The sequence below is a fragment of the Mustela lutreola genome, chromosome 4 (assembly GCF_030435805.1).
Source record: "Mustela lutreola isolate mMusLut2 chromosome 4, mMusLut2.pri, whole genome shotgun sequence".
Classification (NCBI taxonomy): domain Eukaryota; kingdom Metazoa; phylum Chordata; class Mammalia; order Carnivora; family Mustelidae; genus Mustela; species Mustela lutreola.
The window spans coordinates 16,336,762-16,359,057 of NC_081293.1; the positions used below are offsets into that span (position 1 = coordinate 16,336,762).

The window sequence follows — 22,296 nt, forward strand, 5'->3', positions numbered from 1 at the left end:
TTCCCATTATTGCTTTTGGGTTTTAGGTCATACTTAGAAATGCCGTTCCCACCCCGACACTATATATTCTTCATTTCTTCTGGCACTTGGTATTCATAATTTCTATGTTGCCATTAATTCTTTTCAAGTTCTGTATATAGTGTTAAGTAGGGATCCTTTTTCTTGCCTTTAAAAAAATATATATTTATTTTGAGAGAGAGACAGCATGAGTCAGAGGAGGGGTAGAGGAACAAGGAAAGAATCTCAGGCAGACTTCCCGCTGAGTGCAGAGCCCAAAGCAGGGCTGAGATCATGACCTGAGCTGAAATCAAGAGCTGGATGCTTAACTGAGCCCCTCAGGCCTCCTTAGAGATCTTTTTTCTTTTCAAATGTTTCCAATATCATTTACTGAATAGAATACCTTTCCTAATTGCAGTTTTTATACTTAAGATTTTAATTACTGTAATTATGATTGCATGATTTTGATTATTTGCTTGCAGTTTTTTCTTTTAATTACATACTACACTCACTTCCCCAAAAGTTCAAATACTAAATTGTGACTTACAGATTTGTAAGCAGTAAATGGTATATTTAAAACAGAAAGCATATTAAAAACAGAAACATGGCTTTAGAGAGAAAATATTTAATCTATTTCACGGAAAAATGTGCAAAGTTTTAGAAAAGAGGCATTAGGCGTTAGTGTACAATATAAATACATTCTTTTATAATCACATGTATTACACTTTAGTTGGTAACGAAGGCTGGTGCACAAATTCATTCTAAATGATCTTCTGTTAACACATGCACTTGAAAAAGTCACTGAAATAGTCTTGAAATAAATGTAGAAATACAGTGTTGTAAAAAAAAATACTAATCTGTCTGCGTGAAACACTTAAAAATGCAAACCACATTAATTTTTAGAATTAGAGCATGAATGGGAATACCGGTATATACATTGGATTTCCTTGCATTTTCTCTTTGGAGGAAAAATAAATGTAATCAAACCTTTGGAATGACAGATATGAAGTCAGCACAGCAGACAAACTCTATCCACATTTTTATCCACACAAAAGATGGGAGAGTCTGAGTCTCTAAAATTTGACAAATTTATGAAATGTTACAATTCAGGAGTGTATTCTACATATAGATCTCAAGCACACAGCAAACTTTGTCCATAAACCACATGTAAAGTAATGACAGCAAGGAGAACATTTCTAAGTTGGTTCTCAATGCATCCTAATAGGATTTCAAACCTTTAAAAAATATTAACCTAAATATTCCTAAAATATTTGCAAGGTATATTGCAAATTAGGGAGAAATTAATCTTTAAATCACACAGGGTACTGTTCTCTTCTGGAAACTGAGATATCATTAGGAATTCTAGAAAAAAAAAAAATACAGGGACGCCTGGGTGGCTCAGTGGGTTAAAGCCTCTGCCTTTGGCTCGGGTCGTGGTCCCAGGGTCCTGGGATGGAGCCCCGCATTAGGCTCTCTGCTTGGTAGGGAGCCTGCTTCCTCCTCTCTCTCTGCCTCCCTCTCTGCCTACTTGTGATCTGTTAAATAAATAATAAATCTTCAAAAAAAAAAATAGCATAACAAAATCCTTCTGTTATTTGTGAAACCATAGCTCCTCACTGAAACTTCTACAGAAACTACTATTGTTTTTAAAGAAAGGGAAGCCTAAGGTGTGGAGAGGAAGTGGTAGTGTCTGTTTCACAGGTAAATGTGGATGATGAGTAGTATCACAGGTGTGCATGCATGAACAATAACATCTCAACTCCATACAAGCCAACACTTGTCAGTTTCGAATGGTATAAAGTAGCTTAAGCAGCCCATCCCATTGGTGCTCACAGCTTGACTGGAATTCTGGCGGGATGAAGAATGGCCACCAATTCTAACAATAGAAGATTGTTAGATGGCAGAGTCCTGCTACATTTTCAGAAAGGAGCCTATTTTTACCCTTCATTACCATAATTTATCAACTGATGTTTCACCCTGCTAACTTTAGTATATATTTTTCCTGAGCACAGCACGGTAGATGAAGAATCAGAAAAAGACCATTTAGATTGGGCATATTCAAATCTGAAGGCTGATTTTTTTTTATTCCTAGTTCTCAGCAGTATGAAGTCTCATTTCTCTGTATTTCAAATCTTAGTATGTAACCAAGTATATTAAAACCAGAGGCAATAAATTGTCATTGATAGTCTCAAGTTTTCAACATTGACTTTGCTTCGCTCTGTTACTGAGAAACACCAGCTCTGTCTGTTGCTACTAAAAGGGGAAGCAATTCCTACCATGCCCAGACAGACAGTCACGAAAAGGCCTGGGTATATGCTTGGTTAGTGTTTTTTAGGATGTGGTTGCTGGTACAGGCAGGGAGGCCCATTTGGAAATACCTGTAACTCTTTCCTTTAGGTTGGGGGCTCTCAACACAACTAAATACTCCTCGGTATTTGAGAGTGACATGCCTCGAAGAGGGACACACAGTACAGTGGAGAACTCTAGGCAAACACTCCACAGCCAGGATGTAGGTTTCTCATTTTCCAGCTCTAACCTTTGAAAATAATTAAACCAAATCAGCACATGAAGAAATGGAAGGGTTGCCATCAGCAAAGCTGCCTGGTCCACTGTACCCAGGACCTCTGTCGTCAGACGGGCTGCTGGGAGGCCAGAAGCGGCCAGGGGAACCTGCAGGTCTGATGGAGAAGGGCCAAAGTTTGCTGGTCATGGAACACACGCAGGTAGATCAGTAAGCCCCAGCTGTAATGCTGTTCTTTAGTTAATCCTATGGCAAGGAAGTAGGGAAAATGGGCTTTTAATTACTCAGGATCAAATAGTGATTTTGGTTAGTGTGAATTCATTTAAATAAATCATGTATGTGCGCCAGGAGAAAGAGGAGGAAATCTTGGTGATTAATAGTGAGTTCTACTCTAACGTATGACACAGTAATTACTTTTTAAGTTGTACAAATCCTTATGGGTTTCAAGAATGGGATTTTATAAAAATTAACAAATTTTCATAATTAACAGACTATCTATTGAAAAGATGTTTATAATCATGTTCCTGGATGATCGTGAATCCCAGTGGTATGGGAAATTCTACTTCCTTCCCTGCAGTGCCTACAGCAGAATAGGCTGGCCTGGTGCAGACGTTGCTGTAATAGAATCACATATATTCGAGTCACTGGGGTGGTGGGTGAGAGTGGTGGCGGGTCTCATACCAAACATCCTTCACGTAGGAAGGAAGCGAACAACTTTAGGTGCTCTCCGTGTGTTAACAGGCTGGCCGAATGTTATGCTTCTAACTCATTTCGGTTATTAAAAACAGAATTTTCTTTAATATGAAGATGGTTAGGGTCTGAGACAACCCTGTGCTAAGAATTCAGTTATCCTTTATGACAAGGTCTTATAATTACTTTTTGAAGACCAATTAAAATAGCACTGTTGGAACTTTAAAACTGAAAAATCTACTTAATTCTTTAATACTTCCGTCTGCCAAGAAAAATTCTGGATAATATCCGAATTTAAGAAAGAACGGTACATAAAATCTTTTGGGAAACAGAAGTATACAGACTGTTCCAAGCCAGGAAGGATAAGAGTGTATAATGAAAAGTCCAACGAGCTAACAGAGTTTAATGGATTTGATTTAAATTTCAAAAACAATCATCACTAGGACTTTCTGGATTCTTTGGATTAATTACTCTTTACTATATATAGCTTTGAAAGATTTAGGTCTAAAAAAACCCCCACTTTTCAGAGGCAGTGTAGCCCGGAGGGGGAGCAGGGGGAGCAGACTCATCCCGGCCCCGCCACTTCCTACATGCAGGATCTCCAACCTACCGAACTGCTCAGAACTTTGTTTCAGTTTCGTCATCAGGGAGATAAGCAAAAACAGTCTCTGTCTCTCAGAAGGCTGTTGTAAGGGTTAAATGAGTTGATGCATTAAAAACACTTAGAAAAGTGCCAGGCACATAGTAAGCACTCAATAAATTCAGCTGTTTGTACTACTTTATTTACATAATGCAGAGGCTGAAGAAAGCATGCATGGAAGTACTCTTAATTCTGCAGTTTTTCACTCTCCATCTAGGAACAGAGGTAGGAATTAGGAGGCCTGTTTTCAGAGAAGATGTACATCACTCACTATTCACCGTTTAGTCACTCCAAGCAACTGGCCGAGCAGCAGCCCGAGCCAGGCCCGGTCCAGCATCAGCACTACTCTGAGAACTTGAGTTCCGTCACCGGCGTTTTCACATCTGTAAAGTGGACGTAACATCTCCTTGCCTGATTCATAGGTTACTTTGAAGCTCAAGTGAGGCAAAAATGCAGGAAGGCACTTTGAAGACTTTGTAAAGCACCATCAGAGCGTGTTACAGGAATGGCTGCAGGGTGAGTATGTCCAGACCCTCTCAAAGGAAGTTTATGACTCCTAGTTCTGGGTCTAGTTAAGAAACTTTTCATAAATCTGTAGGTTTGTTTCTAACTATAACATCATTTATAAAATCGTAATATATTTTATTACAAACAGTTTCTCTTCTTGAACCCCAGCTCTACTGAGATTATTAACATATCAAGTAGTTGGTTGAGAAATATTTTCCTTTAGAAATTTCAGTTGCAAAGAAAATGTCAAACTATGTGTTTATGCTCATAAATTAATATCATATTAACTAAGCAAATAACTGGCAGTTCCATTAATTACTAAATGCTTTATGCACACTATTTCACTGAATCCTTACAGTGACCCCATAAAACAGGTAGAACAGCCCCATTGTATAGGGTTAGAATCCTAGAGCCTGCAAAGCACGTGCTCTCATCCACTCTACTACATTACACTATACAAGCACCAGAAGAAAAAGTCATGATCATTTCTCTCTTTGTCAAATCACGTAATTAAGAGAGCCAATAGAACGAAGGGCTCCAGACTACGTTTTTTTGATCCTTGGTAATTAAGATGACTTTAGAAAAGTTACAATAGCACTTACAATTCAGTTCATTTTAAATCTTTAAAAAAATGCTTCCAATTTTTTTTTCTTTCTGGAAATAACACATTGTTCACTGAAAAAAGAATACAGACAAGTAGAATTAAAATATTCATAATTTCATTATTCAGGAGAACCACTGTTGACACAGTTCCTCTTCATGTATTTTTATGCAACTGTGAACTATGGAATTTATTTTTTGGTAATTGTTCTTAAACATGATGCCAAATACAACGGTCAGACTGAAGTCTTTTTAATTGGCAGATATGCTAAACTAACAGTAAATTTTGTGCAGGCAGAAAATTATTTCTGATATGTATTTTCAACATTTTCCTACCTGGAAAAACAAGCAGAGAGTAAGTTATTTGGTGATATTAACTCAAAACTACACTGCCCAGGAGAGAAACTTAGATGGAAATTCTTGACTTGATCTTTGTTTTCTATGTATGTGTACACAGATACACATACACGACATATATTCGTCCACACATGCGAAATGTTTCTGCTGGGTTAATATTATAGCTTTCTGCGGGCCCAATAATACTAGGACTATAGTATTAGAACGGTCAAGGAGAAAACTGTTCTATAGTCACTGAACTTGACTGAAGTTAGACTTATGGATGATTAAACTGTTAAGTTTTTCCTTGTGAATTGGTCAAATATTTGCTTGAGGCAGCATATTTAAGATAAACAAAATTCTTTTCAGGGACCATACTAATCCTGAGTATAAATTCAGAGAAAAAAAGTTCTACCACTTGTGAAATGGTATCATAAGGAGTAGTGAAAAAAATTGTGACAAAGCAGCACAATAATTTAGGGCAAAGATTCTAGGTATGATGTTGAAGTGTGTGTGATGCCCCATTACTGATACTTTTTGATTAAGGTGACTTAAACGAAAACCTTACTCTTTCTAAACTATCACTGGCCATTAATTTATACAAGAAAGAAAAGCAGAAGTTAAAAAAAAATATGGAAGTCCTTATAGAAAACAGAAGACAGACAGGGATCAAGTTTTTTAAAAATAAACTTTCTAGTGCTTCCTCTTATGTAAGAGGTTTATATTAGTCATAAGTTCTAGGAACCTATTTATACTGCTCTAGTAGGATTTACAGAAAATCATACTAAATCCATATAAATAATATTTTTAATGTAAGAAATGTGCAGACTGGTAACTGGGTAAGAATAAGAATGTTCAATAAACTATACTTTGAAAGAAGAGTATAAGCCTAATACTAACTGAAAACTGTCTAGACAAAAGGAGTATTAAAAGATTCTGAGAAACATGTAATACAGAACTATATGTGTGCTTGTGTATTATACTGAAAAATTAATCATCAGGTATTTCTGAGTTAGGTTAAAACTGCATATACTTCTTTCTCAGGGAGTGAAGTATTCTCATCATATCCAACTGGAAGAAGTATTATGTTTCAAATGAGATTAAAACATGACTTCGTCCTATTCTCTATAAAAGAGTATTAATGTTAGACACTGCTTTATTACAGAATGTTTTTTCACGGAAAGAAAAGGTTTGTGAGGTAATTATATATAACTTTAAACAAGATTCTTCTTAAGTGTATATTTCTACATCTCTTTAAAAGTAGCATTAGCAAGTTACAAACTGAACCCAAGTCAGGACTACACACTTCCTTACTTCAGAGGTTTAGGTAACCTGTGGGAATAAAGCTGATATGCTCAAAACTCTATTTCAAGAAGAAAAATGGGCAGGTGATGCACTTCCAATCTGCTTTTGAAGCGCGAAAGGCATATGATGCCATCTTGTCTACAGATATTTATTGGATAAATAAATACAGTCTACCTGATGTTTAAAAAATCCTATAAGCTAATTAAATCACAAACATACTGAATCAATTACAGTAAAACAAAGAATAGGCTTTTAAAGAGCTATAAACGGAAATGATGATAATAAAAATACGTTCAGTATCTTCTAGTGACAATTTCTTTTTGGATTAAAAATAACCCCAGTGTCAGTAAATGCCCCCTATGTTTCAGCCCTAATATTTTAAAAAGAGTAATAAATATATATACATATTAATAGCATGAAAGTGCTTCACACTAGAATTTTCTTCGAAGGCTTAAAACTGATTTTTAAAAACATCACAATAAATGATAATTTACGTTCTGAATATAGGAACCAAAAAACACAAACCCCAACCAATCTGCATATTTTAATGCTTATAACATATATACTCCTTTACTCAGATGCAACTATCCCAATTTATTATTTATCATAAACAGTATCACAGACAGTAATATGTCCCCAAGTCCCTCTCTCCGTGGAAGGCGCGGTATCTCTGGGGACCCATTCATCACCGGGTAAAACTGTATTCCTTCAGAAAAAGTTAAAGGAGTCTGTACATCCTTTGACATACTTTTTCCGAATAGAGTTATAAGGCATTAATAATGGTATGTTAAAATAACAAATAATTTATAATAAAAATAGAAACTCTTTTTTAAATCACTTTCAACCAAGAGAATCCCAGAAGAGGACAAGGAACATATTTACCACCCAGTTACTCTTTAAGTTTCTACTGTGATGTAAAGACTTTTTTTGGCTTAAAACAGACCTTAGACTTTGAATAGCAAGTGTCTTGATACCAACATGTGGACTGGATCCTAGGTTCTGTTTAAAGTTACTGTGAAATTTATATATTCAAATGTGCTCTTTGCTAGTAAAGGTAGAAAAAGTTAGTTAAAATATTTGGTTTCATTATTATTAACAGTATTCACTGCAAATCAGTTTCATGATAATATTCTAGACTACAGTGTGGATTAAAGTTTTGTGCCAAATAGCAGCAGAGATTACTAAATCATGGTTCAAATGATGGTCAGTGATTTAGCTGGTACACAGCCAGAATGAAGGAATTTGTTTATAATAGATAAGTAAGTATGGAGCATAGCTTTATTTTAATATCAGTCGCTAGAACTGAGCAGTGGGTTTCTTGGTATCCAGAGGCAGAAATAAAGCTGCTTTTCCTAAGTCAGAGTGATGACGAGGACAGAGGATAACGGCCACGGTGACCGTGTAGCTAACTGGCTTGTTAAAATCCATACTTGAGCTCTACTGGAGCGATGCCCCCTTGGTGTGCACTGCTTATTTGTAAAGGCTGACTGAACAAAATTCCCTTCATCATACAGGCATTGCTGTCTGCACTACAGTAATAAAGGAACACTCGGATAGATATCACTGCTTCCAGTGATAAGCAATCTCCAGGAATCTGCAGCGAGATCGCTGGTTGACTGGAAATGCTCTCTATTTCTCCAGAGGGTATCTGTCCTTGAAGAAGCCACTCATTGCCTAGAAAATAAAAAGGTAAATTACTAACTGTATAAGAAGACAAGGTAATTCGACAAACTTTATGAAGACTAAATTCATTCAACCAACAGATATTTAACGAAAGCCTCTGAGAGCCAGGCATTATGCTCTGTGTGAAGGACAGAGATGGGATATAATGACCACCCAGAAGTTCCCAGGCCAATAATCTGGATATCAAATTACTAAAATTCTTCCTTTCAACACTGTAAATTGCAAATTTCTACTGGAACCAATCTGAATAATGCAAATATGCCTATAGATCCTTAATCCTTGAAGTTAAAAAATGAAAACTATAAGTTCTAGAAGGCCATTTTTATCAGATAAAGTGTTTAGGAAGAGCATATGACAACTACAAAATAACCTAAGGTATACCAATGTATGTACAACTCTGTGGTGACTTTCAAAATCAAGATCATGATGAATTATTAAATATCCAAAGGTAAAAACCAAGAAATACATTTTTAGAAACAAGTAACACTGTATATATTATTCAGATGGGCTCAATAATGTAAACACAAGATTCTGTCTACCTCATTTTAATACCTAACTCTTCTTAGATTTAAATACATAGATTATAACACAGGTCTAGTAAACCACTAAAAATCTTCAAGCTTCTAGTATCAGAATTTTAAACATGTCTTTATTCAGGCAGTGCCTCTCAGAAAGGACGTCGGTGTCGTACTGAGGAAGGCCATGTTTACATGGACTTTCGGCTTAAAGAGGGGTTAGAAATCAAGAGCCCGCATCTGGAAAACACAAGAACATGCTTTCCTGCCATCTTAAAGAGAAGAGGCAGAGCACAGTCTCATGACTTCTCAATGACTTGGGTCATTAGTACAAATACTGGATCGCCTACTGAGTGGTAATGAAATTCTACGTCTACTTTTTAGCTTTTTTCTTTCTTTTCACCTCAGCATGGGCCAACAGACTCAGAGCACCTGCTTCTATTAGGCCTCTCCATCTCCCTTCCAGTACTGCTTCTAGTTCTCTCTTGGTTGAAAAATCAAATTTAAGAAAAATATGTCAGGTTGGAGAAGGAGAAAGTAAAAAGTGAAAATCTAAAGAGTTAATAAGTAAAGAGCTTTTAAACCATTATTTAAAAATTCTCTTTAAAATTCTTTGGCCTCCTTTGCTTTCTTGGGAGAATATGTTTTATTTCATGGTTGGCTTTGCTAGATAGCAGAATAGTGGGGAACTTTTTATATTTTAAATCAAAACTGGAAAACAACTGTGCTATTTTAATGTCCAATTCTAGAAATAAACACAAAGTCTTTTTAGATATTTTTCAGATATATCACATGTGGGATTTGTGAATTTATAATATGCCAGTGGTGCTTTTATAAATGCCTTTTTTGAAAGGAGGAGCTTAAAATCTTCACATGTGCTGACACCTTTAAGATTATATAGACCAAAATTTAGTTAAAGAGATGTTTTACGTTCTCTAAATAATTGGCCAAGAAGAAAAACCTTCCTTTAATCACAAATGTACAAATGTACGCTATAAAATAAATTTCAAAAACCTTAAATTTTTAGGACTCTTGTCTGAAAACTTATTTGCCCACGTACAATGAAAATGGAACCACTATTTTGGACTAGGATAAAATAGGAATTTTCTTTACAGACTACTTCACCTTAATACTACCCGTATTTTGTATTCCAGTGGCTCATTATTAATCTGTGTGTTGGACCAAATAGACTTGAACAGGTTCATCTGCCAATATCATATTTTAAAAATCAACCCACTGCTCTTTAGTTACACTCGGAGACGGGAAATTAACAGTGATCCCAATCGACGCAAGTGCTTGCCGACTAACAGACACAGCACAACAGTTAAGCCAACAGTCGAGGACTGAGGAATGGCCCGGGTTTGAGGACTCCCCTGTCCCAGTCCCTGTCCATGGAGCTGGCTCTGAACCTCTCCCTCCTTCTTACCTGCAGAGCTCAGCCCTCTCTCCCTTGTGGTGGGCGGGGTGGTTCCCAGGGCTCAGTCAGGCACCCCAGAGCCGGCCTCCCCACTCTGACCCAGCAGTTGCTCCTGGCTACACCACTGAGATCTCTCTGTTCTTGGTGTGGATGCCCAGTGGGTAGCTGCATGAGCGCAGCTGCGGCTCTGAGAAAGTAGCAAGGTAGGAAGGCACAGAGCCTGGGACTGGGAAGGCACGAGAGAAGTGTGTGAGAGGGTAGGAGGGGGGAGGCGGGAGGAAATGCAAGACTGAGAACATGTGAAAGAGCGTGGGAGACCGGGCCAGAGGAAGGTCATTAGAGACAAGGAGTCAGCCCTTAGTTCTGACTGCTAGGAGTTTACAGTAGTTGTCCACTCTATTAGAGGGGCTGGGAAGCACTGCCAGCAGGCCAGCGGCAGGCTGAGTCCTTAAACAATTGAGATCACACAGTGATTCAAATACACATTCAAATCTTTACACAATTTATAGTCACTGAATACTTTGAGAAGAGACTCAAACAGGAAGTGCTCTTAGCTTAAATGACTACAAAGTAGTAAGGACAAAGGCTCTGCCTGCATTCCGATCAGAGTGATTCATCCGTATTCAATTACATACCCTTCAACAATGTTTTAGTCTACTTGGATGGCATACTTTTAAGACACGGTCTGGGCATCCGTTTTCTTATAGCAAGCAAGTAATGGGGCTCGAGTTCTACCTCTGGCATCTCTAAAGAAGAAAATGTAGCTTCAGGCTTAACGTAAATCAAGTCCTTTTGAAATGAAGTAAGCACCAGCTGAAAGCACTGAAGCACTGGACAGACGCAGACGTGGGAGAGTAAAAGGTAACAGTAAAACCACCAAAAAGCTGAATCGGGAAAAGCCCAAATCAAGTTAGTTCAGTTAAAAGAGAGTATTTTTAAAAATATCCTACTCAAAAAGAAAATCAATTTCCTTCTTTAGAATGGACTCCGAGATTTAGATCACTACACCACTGGGAGGCAGACGGGAAAGTACAATTTGATACTGGAATGTCTGCAGGATTCATCTTGTACCTTCAGCGGCTAGAAACCAGCAACTGGGCACACCCTCCGTCAGCTTCGTTCCTGATGGGAGCTCTAATCTTAGCTTGAACTGCAGGGTCTGGCCTGGAGACGCAGCTACCGGAGACAGTCTAATGTTTGGAGCAGATTTAGGTAGTTTGGGTAATGTTTTCTGTTTCTCTACTAGGAACGGGCCATCTACCACAGCGTTGTCAGGTCTGAAGACTGGGAGCTAGGAAGTAAGAAGATCTGTTACTTCAAGCACAAGTACATTATAGTAAGTGTAAAGAGCTTATTTTTGAACCACAGTTGAAAAATGAGATTGTGTCAATGAAACTTAACCCCCATTCTAGTCTGAATGAGAAGAGTGCTTATTTAGACGTCCTCATGGTTATTTTATAGGTTCAGAAACACATTTCATCCTGACTATAAGATTACCAATACTAATGAGACAGAGCTAAGTTCATTGTCCAGTATGTTTATAGATGGTAGGAAATTAAAGTAAAAGTTTATCATTTAAACACAGTGGATATAATTCCACTTTACAACTTTTCACTGCTGATTATAAGATGATCTATGTCAGAAGAAAACAACACTTATATTATGATGGCATAATATTTTGTATTATGTACTGTATTCTGTATTTTTATTTTAAAATATATTTTGGGAATTCCTGGAACTTTAGGGAAAAAAGCTCCCCCTCCCCCAGCCAACTGTGATATATCAAGAGGTAGCTTGAAAATTTTTGGAGACTATATCCTAATCTTTAAAAATTGACTAGAACTCTGTTTAGTAAGGTTTTTTCTAATCTTATTTTCAATGTGTTGAGAAGTGTGGCTCCTAGAGTTTTCTTTGGGAAGTTATCTGATAAGAGATTAATGTGTGATCTTTGTTTCCTATGGTGAATCCAAGAATCCTTAAACACACACACACACACACACAGAACTGGACAACCCAACCCATGTAATGTGTATGTTCTGTGGTTCAGCGTGTATATGTCTATACATTTTTTAAAAGACATTTAAACATAGATGAAAGTTCCAATTCTCTCCAACTTCCAGTATCTTAAACACTCTTGTCACAAATGGAATTTTTAACTTACCAAGAACTGAGCATCTCGGAAGGAGGCATTCACTCACTACTCTACCTACATGTTTCACGTCTAACCTGGAGATGGTCTGACCAGAAGTGTCTCCTGTGCTGTGAGGACTTTAGTATCATTCTTAAAATGATACTCTTTAACTTATACTTTGATTGCTTACCACAGAAATTGTTTTTGTTTCTAAATCCATCACTTTAATTTGATGATTATTGGTGTCTGCTACATATAATAACTGGTCATTCTCTCCAATACACAAGCCTCCTGGTTCATTAAAAGTTGACTCCGTAAAGCTCGAAGTGGTAACATTACTAGCGTCTCCAGTTCCTGCTAATGTTGAGCAGTTTTTTGTTTTTGGATCCACAACTTTAATCTAAAAAGAAAGAACAATGCAGTATATATCTGAAGTCAATTTCACGTTCATAGTATAGAAGTGTCCTGAAAAGCAAACCAGAGAATTTGACTGCTATTAGCATTGTTACTAAATCTGAGAAAAAGAATAGGCATTTCCAGGGCACCTGAATGGCTCAGTCAGTTAAGTGTCTTTTTTTTTTTTTTTTTTAAGATTTTATTTATTTGTTTGACAGGCAGAGATCACAAGTAGGCAGAGAGGCAGGCAGAGAGAGAGGTGGAAGCAGACTCCCCGCTGAGCAGAGAGCCCGGTACTCCACTCGCCTGGCTCTTGATTCAATACTCCACTCGCCTGGCTCTTGATTCGGGCTCAGGTGCTGCTCAGGGCTGTGAGACTGAGCCCGCCCTCAGGCTCCGTGCCCAGCAGGGAGTCGACTTGAGATTTTCTGCCTCTGCCTCTCCCTTGTTCTTCCCCACACTACTCTCTCTCAAATCAATCAATCAATCTTAAAAGAAAAAAATACGCATTTCCCTATTTTCTTAAAAAGTCAAATATTCAAATTATAGACTCAGGGGAAACACTCCATTTTGAGAGCTAAAAACTCCGTAAAACACCCAGTTACATCTTATCTTTCAGCAGCAATCTTTGATGAAATTATCTCTGGAATCAAATTTTTTTAAATGCTATGCTTTCTTCACAATGAGACGCAGTTGAACAGACTTTCTTCTTTCTCATGAACATCTAACACGGGTTGAGAATTGACAGCCTATGTTAAACCTAATGATTTCCAATTGTGCCTCAATTATGTTAATTTATGGTGTCATCACAAGGTATTAACATTTTCCACTCATTTTTATAGCAAAGAAAAATGCAATAAAAATGGCAACAGTTGAAGAATTCGTGCAACAGAGACAAAAATGGAAATGCTGCTGAAAATGGAATTATTTGCTAGCAGGCACTGCAACTATGCAACAGCTCAAAAACGTTCCTTTGTTAGTTGACATATGAATTTCCCTGCCACCTGCTGCCTTCTTATTTACCCTGTCACTAGGCAGCTTTGATGGATCGCAATTCACGATTTTCTGCTGTCGTCATGGGGGTTTTATTTAGTCCCGTCCCCAGCTCCGAGTGCCATCATATCCTCTTTGCAAAGAAAGGACTAAGAAAAGAACAGCAAAGGCTTGTACATAGTTGTCAAAGACTGTTACTCCTCTCTATTTTAAAGTGGCAGTTGGAGGAGGCTCACAAAGCTTTCAGCTTTTAAATGCCGCAGATGAAAAGCAGGATATTCTAGAATTCTGTTGAGACTCACCTTGTGATTATAAGAGTCTGCCACGTAAAGTAAATTCCTTTTCTTGTCCCAAGTTACTCCAAGTGGGTGCTGAAGCTTGGCATTGACTCCTACTCCATCAACATCACCAAAAGCAAATAAATTCTTTTTTTTTTTAAAGAAAAAACATCACGCATTAAAATTTTTATAGTGCTACCACACATGGTATAAAAAGACTACATATTCTACTTAAAGGGGAAATGGGTCTAATTTCATATATATCGGCCTGGGTATTCAATTTAGACCAAAAAAAAAAAAAAAAATGACAGAGTTTTGAACCTATGTTACCTGCAGCACTTGGTAGTTTTATTCACAGTAATTACACATCTGGTCAGGAACCAGTCAAATCTACTAATCTGCTCTTTCCACCTTCCTGCCAAGTATCTAATTTACATTTTCCTCTTTCCTCGGTGATCAGTATTTATCCTTCCATACTTCCTGAAGCCTTGACATTTGTGTAATCAAATTAGAGTCAATTGATTTTTCTTAGATGGTTTTGTTACTTGTGTTTCTTTATATTCACAATTCCTTTGGCCTGGCTTCCACTTTAATTTATGGACAGGACAAGAACTAGTTCTCCTGAAATTTATTAACTCTTCACTATTTGAAACACGCAAGTATGCTAAGGGTCTGAGCGTAGCATGCGAAAGTGACCTTCACACATTACCATGGGATCTCTTTCTCCTCCCACGAGGTGCTTCACTGCTCCGTCCTTCAGCGAGACGGTTCTCACCGTGCTGCTCTCACTGTCTGCGACAAACAGGCAGCTCCAGGGATCTTCCGGGGCCAGAGAAAGACCTGAAGGCTGGGCGAAGCCTGCCTTGTGAGGATATGCGTTATTTCGGTTCTCTTCATTTCCGCTTCCAGCAAACCGAAGGCAGGTTCCTTTTTTCAGCTCACTAAAAAAAAGCCAAGTTCACAGGTGGAATCAACATCATTATTTTGTGTCCAATTTAGTAATCAAATGAATTTAAGTGATGAAACTGGTGGAGATAAGCATTGTTAAAAAACAGACATGTGGGGTGCCTGGGTGGCTCAGTGGGTTAAAGCCTCTGCCTTCAGCTCAGGTCATGATCCCAGGGTCCTGGGATCGAGCCCCTCGTTGGGATCTCTGCTCCGCAGGGAGCCTGCTTCCTCCCCCCTCTCTCTCTCTGCCTGCCTCTCTGCCTACTTGTGATTTCTGTCAAATAAACAAAATTTAAAACAAACAAAAAAACAGACATGTGATCTTAGCCTTAAGTGTGCAAGTCAGCTTTTTCTAAAGTTTTTCTAAATCATTAACATACTTTTTTTTTTTGGACATACACAAAATTGAAACTATTCTCAATTGCCAGAGAGGAAATCCCTGACAAGAATGATCATATCATTGACTGGATAGTGTGTGTGTGTTTTCTACAAATGGCCAGAGACAGGTACATCTGGATCCCACCTTAACTTCTTAAAGGACGATTATGCTGCTTTAATCAACTGTAAAATCAATTTTTTATATACAATAGGGAAACTTCTACTTGAAGGACTTTACAATGATTCTTTTTCTAAGAAAGTTTTACACGTTGTCTTCTGGGTTTATGCTAGAGGAAACAGAAGGAAGACATGGTGGTGTGCTGTGTTGAGGGAGGGGAAGCAGCTGACTCAGGATGCAAAATAATGAGACAGCATGTTCATCATCTCCAGGTATGGCCCAGCAAGCCGAAGTCTAGCCTGACCACCAATCACTTATTCACTGATGTGTTCCCCATGCTAAATTAGGTAGAGAACAGGAGATAGAGCAAACAGGCACAGACTGTACAAAAGTCAGCCACTTACTCAACAAACTTATATAAAAATGTAGTCAGGGAAATATATGTGATAGCTAATATGCCAAACAAGTAAGGGGTAATTAATATGAATCTTAATTTCAAATAGGAGTTTCTTTAATTAAATAAAGAGTGGGGAGAAAAAGTAACTTCTAAAATGTTAGCAGTCTTTACCACTGTAAGATCAGTAATACAGATCAGGCATCCTTAAAACTATGATACATGTCCATGGGATCCGACAAGAGTGAGAACTCTACTTATTTGGAAATTTAGCCCACTCTTGACCATATGGGTCGAAAACAGCCATCAATTAGAAGAGTGCATTCTGGCCATCTCTGTTACTGTTTATAATTACGCCTCATGTCAGCGTTTCTGGTCACTGTACTGTCAGGCTATCATCTCTGGCCTGGAGATAACCATAGTCCCCTCACTGCTATCTCGGTCTCTAGTTTTGTCCCAGGCCAAGTGCTGCCAGTGTTCTTTCAAAAGCACAGATCTAATCATTTCACTAGCTAGCTCAAAACTTTCCATAAAGGCATGCAGAATAATGTTCACATTTCTTCAAAGGACGCATAAGGCGCTTCATGATCTGGCTTTTACTCACAAAACTAGTGTCACTTCTTGCCTGGGAAACCTCCACTCTCCTAAGTCCTACTCCTCTACCCAGTTTTAATTTAGCAGCTTCTTTCAGGAAGCCTTCCTTGATACCTCATATTTTACTGATATTGGGGTCCTCTTATTTACGTGAGGGCCAATTTTACTTTAAGGCACAGCCGAGTAGGAGGAAATGGTTCTGGAAGCCAGTAAATTGCAACCAGAAACAGCACCGGGGAGAGCAGGAAAGCGAGGGAAGGAGGAAGGGAGGCGGGGAGAGAAGGGACTCACCAGGGCAGTAAAGTAAGTACGCAGGGAGGGTAATGAGGTCACAGAGAAGAATGCGGTCAGTTCTACCTGGAACGTGCGGGAGAAGAGACAAGGCTCTACAGAAGGGGTGTAAGAAACTGTGCAGGTGTGCTACTTTTTCATCTTTATGTCCCCAACAGTGGTGGTGAAACTCCTACATTTACTGTATAAACCAGGCACTAGGCTGAGCTCTTCATACATATTACTCGTTTTCAAAACATGCCTATGAAGTAGATCCAAGAGACCGAAGCACGGAGGTTAAACCGGCTCTCCTAAGCTCCCACAGACAGCGAGTGGCAGAGCCACGATTCAATCTTAGGCAGGACCACAAAACCTGAGCCACTAAGCACTCTGCCAAGTAGTGTTCAAATGTCCGCGTTCCTGAGCAGGGGTACAGGAGCCGCGTGTTGGGAGATGAGGGGCCACCAAACACTTCTCCGGAGGCTCGACAGCACTGATCTTCCCCGTTCCTGGAAGTCAGCGATGGTGGCCACAAGACATACTTGGGCTGATGAAATTTAAGTAAAGCTGATGTGTGTCACTTCTGAGCAACTCACCACCCCTCTCTCTGCCAGGATTACCGGCAAAGGTCCAGATGGTGGCTGCTTCATCAGCCTGGTCAATAGCTCGGCAGAGTGCTCCCCACCGAACCTACGTGAGCAAGAAGAAACCAACCTTATGTCACGCTCCTGAGAATCCGGGTTGTTTGTTACGGTGCCAGAGCCCAGCGCATCCCAACTAGCACAGAGGTGCTGCGAGAAGAGAGACCCGAGGAGAGGGGATTCTATGGACTCGTGTAGTTCGCCCAAAGAGAGAGACGGTCACTTACTTTTTCTTCGGTAGTCTGCCACAGTCCAGCAGCAGTGCCCATATCTGATGAGTCCCTGCCATGGCTATCCACAGAATATCATTTCTTTGGACTTCCGAACCTTTATAAAAATAAAAAGGAATTAATATCTCATTAATACAAATACTCTACGTCTTTCAGAAATTTAAAGACAGCAGTAAGTTTATAAATCATCTGAAGAAGAAAAAAGTATTTACAGTTTTAAGTTGCTTTTGAAATTTTTCCATTTTCCTTGTGAAAGATTTCTTTAGATTTATGAACTTACCTGTAAATTCACAGAAATCCAAAGTATTCTTAAATAGCAGGAAGTCCCTCTGCATCTCTGGGCACAATGTTTTTAAATATCTGATTTCTCATTTGATAAAATAGGTTGACATACATTCTCCAAAGAAACTCTGCCGGTCAAACACCTAGCACTAACCACTGAAATCATATGCTTTAATAACAGGTTCTTTGAATAATTTCTCATGAAAAAAACCCTATCTTTTAATAGTGTAAGAAATGGGTATTTCCACTGGGGGTGCCCAGCTGGCTCAGTCAGTAGAACATGCGACTCTTGGTCTCAAGGTCATGAGTTCGAGCCCCACATTGGGCATGGAGCCTACTTAAAAGTAAAATAAAGGGGTGCCTGGGTAGCTCAGTTGGTTAAGCATCTGCCTTCGGTTCAGGTCCTTATCCTCAGGTCCTGGGATCCAGTCCCACACTGGGTTCCCTGCTCAGTGGAACTTCTCCTCTGCCTGCTGCTCCCCTTGCTTGTGTGTTTAGTCTGTCTCTGACAAATAAATAAAATCTTTAAAAAATATATATATATATTTAAAATATATTTCCACCACAGGATTGGCTAGACTTTGAAACACATCACAGTTCCTATTTGAAAATCCATTATTTAATTGGCTTTGAGGCTTTTTCCAAAAACTATAGTTGACTTGCAAAAAAGCTAAAACTATATTACAATATAGACTATACAATATATTATAATTGTTTACGCAAACTTGTAAGTAATTTTCTACTTTCTTAGACTGTTACAACTTACTACAATGTGACAAGGCTCTATTTTTCAAATTAATGCTACTGTTAAAATATTTAATTTAGGAGTGCCTGGCTGGCTCAGTCAGTGGAGCATGTGACTCTTGATCTTAGTCGTGAGTTGGGGGGTGTGGGGCCTAAAAAATGTATCTATTTTAAACTGTATCCTGAGGTGACTTTTACATGTAGTAGAGATTTGTAAAAATAATTTGGTCAGATATTCCTTTTGCTAAAAGAAAGATATTGGTAAGGCCATTTTATTTGTTATTTTAACTTCAAGTAGTGTGTGTCCAGAAGGAACCTGTTTTCCTTCACTTGTATTACCTTCAAGTGTCTTTCAATTTAACGACAACAAAAATAGTATTGATGATTCTCGGTAAATTGTGGTGGCTATGTGCCAAGAACTTCATAGATATTATCACTTACATTTTCTCAAATGCCCCAAGGGAAAGGTAGTGTTATTAGGCCCTTTTTACAGATGAAGGAACTGAGACCTTAGAGAGGTGAGGGAACTTGCCAGCAACCCAGCGCCAGTAAATGAACAGGAATCTGACACCAGGCAGACCAACAGAAAAATGTGAATCACATGCTGCCTCTTTTTCTGTGTTCTTAATTGCTATCCTATGAAATCTTAAGGAAAGTATTTCAATTTAATTTTTCATAGTCAAATATTTTTATGAACAAAAATTATATTAAAAGTGACAAGGGCATCCATTTATTCTGGGGACTCAGTCTCTGCTTAATCACCTTCAGAGTAGATCAAAAGCTTTTCCTAAGTATTTTATTTTGCTCCTGCCATGTGAGGACAAGGTACAAAGGTGACCATCCATAAGCCAGAAGAGAGCTCTCACCAGAAACCAATCATGCTGGCATCCTGACCTTGGACTTCTAGCCTTCAAAACTGTGAGAAAATAAATTTCTGTTGTTTAAGCCACCCCAACTGTGATATTCTGTTATGGCAGCCTGAGGTGACTAAGACATTCCCCCGAGAACAGAAATGAGACAAGGATATCTGCTAATCAACATTTTTATTTAGCATCATTTGAGGCCCCAATTTGTGCAACAAGAAGCAAAAAGTATAAAGATTAGAAATAAAGCTGCAATTATCAGAAGATGACTTGCTTTGAAAGCCTCTACCTTGCCAAAGGAGAGCTGTGTTGGTATATAGCTGAGGGAAAGACCAAACCAGTTCTCCAAACAGACCAGCCTAGTTCAACCAGGGTCTATTATATGAAGGCCAAACTTCATAGTAGTAAAGTGTAAACAGTTTGCTTGGTTTTGCTCTCTGTGTACTTACTTCCTTTAGAAGCCTGACGAATGAGAAAAAGTAGAGAAGCAAAGACTATGTCAGATCATGATTTCAGTGTCTTGGGATTTCCCATGACAACTGACGGTGACGATGAGGAGCACAGTGGGCAGGAGGGAGGATGGTGACCATCTAGAACATCTCCTATATTTAAGGCGCTGAGCTAAGGAATAAGGACCTTATGGGGATTACTTCCTTTAATGACTTTAGTAGGTCTTATTCTTATCATCTCCATTTTACAAAGCAGCTGAAACTGAAAAGGGCTAAATAAATTATTGAAATTCGCATAGCTAAACCTGTTATAATAATCTATTAGTGAGTCTGACTCCAGATTATTCGTGTTCTGATCAGAATGCAGGAAATACAGAAGTGAGCCTGGGCTCTACGGGCCCAGTCCTTGCTTGGCCCATTGACTTCTCCCTCCCTCCTGCCTCTGCCTCATGGACTTAGCTCAGGCTTGAAGTACACAAAAGCATTTTCTGTGTGATCGGAAGCAGAGATCTGACTAAATGTAATCATGCCTGTCTATTCTAGGATGTGTGCCTAGGTTCACTCCTGTCCTTCCCTCCCAATAGCCTGTGGCATAAGCCTATGGCCGAATCATCTCTTACCAGGATTTTTTCCCAATCCCTTGCCTTTCCATTTTTGGTTTGTTTCAGCTTATCGGCAGCTCTCTGTGACTCACAAGATGAAACTCTATATTATAGCAAATACTTCTGCAGTACTTTCTATGGGGCCAGGCTCTATTCTAAGTGCTTCGTGTATATCAGCCCTCATAATTCTTATAATAAGCTTCTGAGCTAGATACTATTAATATCTTTAATTTTGATGAGGAAATTGGGGGCTTAAAGAGAATAGGTAACTTGTCCAAAATCACATAACTACTAAGATGTAAAACTAATTAAAACCCAAGTGGTCTGGCTCCAGTCCATGCAATACTGCCTCTGAGGAAGCTTTTACCCAGCCCCATCATTCCCCCGAAGGCTGAAGGATTTGTTCTTGCAGATAAAATGATGAGTTGAAAGAAAGAAAGAAAGGAAGGAAGGAAGGAAGAAAGAGGTCTGGCATTTATAAGGCTTATCAAACCAACCAGAATCATATTAATAATGTATATTGTTCACCCTGGAGTCTGAAATGTGAAGCACACAGTTGTACTACCACATATGGGTATTAGTTTTGTTCCTTCTAACAAGAATGTGACAATCATAAACATCTCAATTTTAAATTAAGAGTACACTTAGTATTATTGATTTTCAACAGTTACTTAAAAATAAGAGAGACAATGCCAAAAGCTGAGAAAGGTTTAGCAAGTATTTCAAAAGACAAAATCTTTCATTAGTAAGGATTAGTGAAATAATTTTTGAAGGCAGGAATAAAACCAGCAAATGAAATATGAAAATAAAAGCAAATTACCTACCAATGAGCTTTTAAAAATTCAGTGTTATATTAAGCAGCTATGATCAAAAATAGATCCCAATCATTAGAACCCTCTAAATAGCAACTGGGAAATTGTCCATTTGTGTAGTTTTTTTTTCTACACAGTCTCTAAACCTCCTAGGAAGCAAAACCTCAGGCCATTAGGAGAAAGAAGTAAAGCCTAACACCCCCATCACACAGGAAAACACAAATCGTAGCTGTAGAAGGGTAGGAAAACAAAAACCAAAAAAAAAAACCAAAAAAACCAACCTTTCTACCTCTCTCTGGGGGAGGGGCAGAGAACTACCTTTGGCCAAAGACCCCATACTGATACCAATACAGGTTTTCCACTGCTAAGGGAGCAGCAGAAAATTCCTCTAAACCACTCAGAGTTTAGCTGCCAGATAGAAAGCACAGGAACAATAAGGAGGCACAGGCACACAGAGTCTCCCGGAGACTGAGGCTGACCAGAAGAACAGAACACCTCGTTAGCCCCACTGCAGCCTTGTACAGAATACCAAATAGCAGCTATCTGCCTCGTGAGGAGCTGTGAGAGCGCAGAGAGATGACCACCCTGGGGCTTGGCTGTGCAGGATGACTGAACACTGCCAGGTTCTCACACTGAGAAAAATCCTCCGGCACGTAGGCCCCTGTGCTAAGGTAACAGCAGTCCAGTGCCAGTGCGATGTGAAAGCTGTGATAAACTGACAGTAAGCACAGCAATAAAACCCCAAGTCAGCCTAGGTTCTGCTTAATTGACTCAACCTCCCTTATAATGGCATAAATACACTGATCTCATCAGCCTCTACAGTTCTATTCAAAATTACTGGAATATAACAAAATGAGAAGACACACATGAAAGAAAAGAAGAACAAAATAAAACAACCCCAAAACCAAAACCAAAACCAAAACCAAAACCCCATTTTCAAGAGAAAAAGCAATCAACAGAAA

At 38.8% G+C, this 22,296-nt stretch overlaps 1 protein-coding gene and 1 long non-coding RNA gene across 6 annotated transcripts in view; one reads left to right on the forward strand and one right to left on the reverse strand.

Annotated features, from left to right (window-relative positions):
* Nucleotides 1-606: 606 nt before the first annotated feature.
* Nucleotides 607-22,296, reverse strand: part of NHLRC2 (NHL repeat containing 2) — a 61,425-nt gene continuing 39,735 nt past the window's right edge. Inside the window, exons 6-11 of the mRNA XM_059173125.1 lie at nucleotides 17,580-17,679; nucleotides 14,719-14,950; nucleotides 14,034-14,156; nucleotides 12,533-12,742; nucleotides 11,283-11,502; nucleotides 607-8,270 (exon numbers count right to left, since the gene is read on the reverse strand). Coding sequence (XP_059029108.1) covers nucleotides 8,014-8,270; nucleotides 11,283-11,502; nucleotides 12,533-12,742; nucleotides 14,034-14,156; nucleotides 14,719-14,950; nucleotides 17,580-17,679 — 1,142 coding nt within the window. The 3' untranslated portion in view covers nucleotides 607-8,013. The remainder of the gene's footprint in view (nucleotides 8,271-11,282; nucleotides 11,503-12,532; nucleotides 12,743-14,033; nucleotides 14,157-14,718; nucleotides 14,951-17,579; nucleotides 17,680-22,296) is intronic.
* Nucleotides 4,243-21,154, forward strand: LOC131830673 (uncharacterized). 5 transcript variants are annotated; one of them, XR_009353270.1, is made up of 6 exons: nucleotides 4,243-4,364; nucleotides 8,111-8,285; nucleotides 8,937-9,150; nucleotides 10,919-11,072; nucleotides 11,458-11,547; nucleotides 17,326-21,154. It is a non-coding gene; the product is annotated as an uncharacterized LOC131830673 (long non-coding RNA). The 5 variants fall into 5 exon arrangements; XR_009353273.1 differs by lacking the exon at nucleotides 17,326-21,154 and adding an exon at nucleotides 13,581-14,040; XR_009353272.1 differs by lacking the exon at nucleotides 10,919-11,072.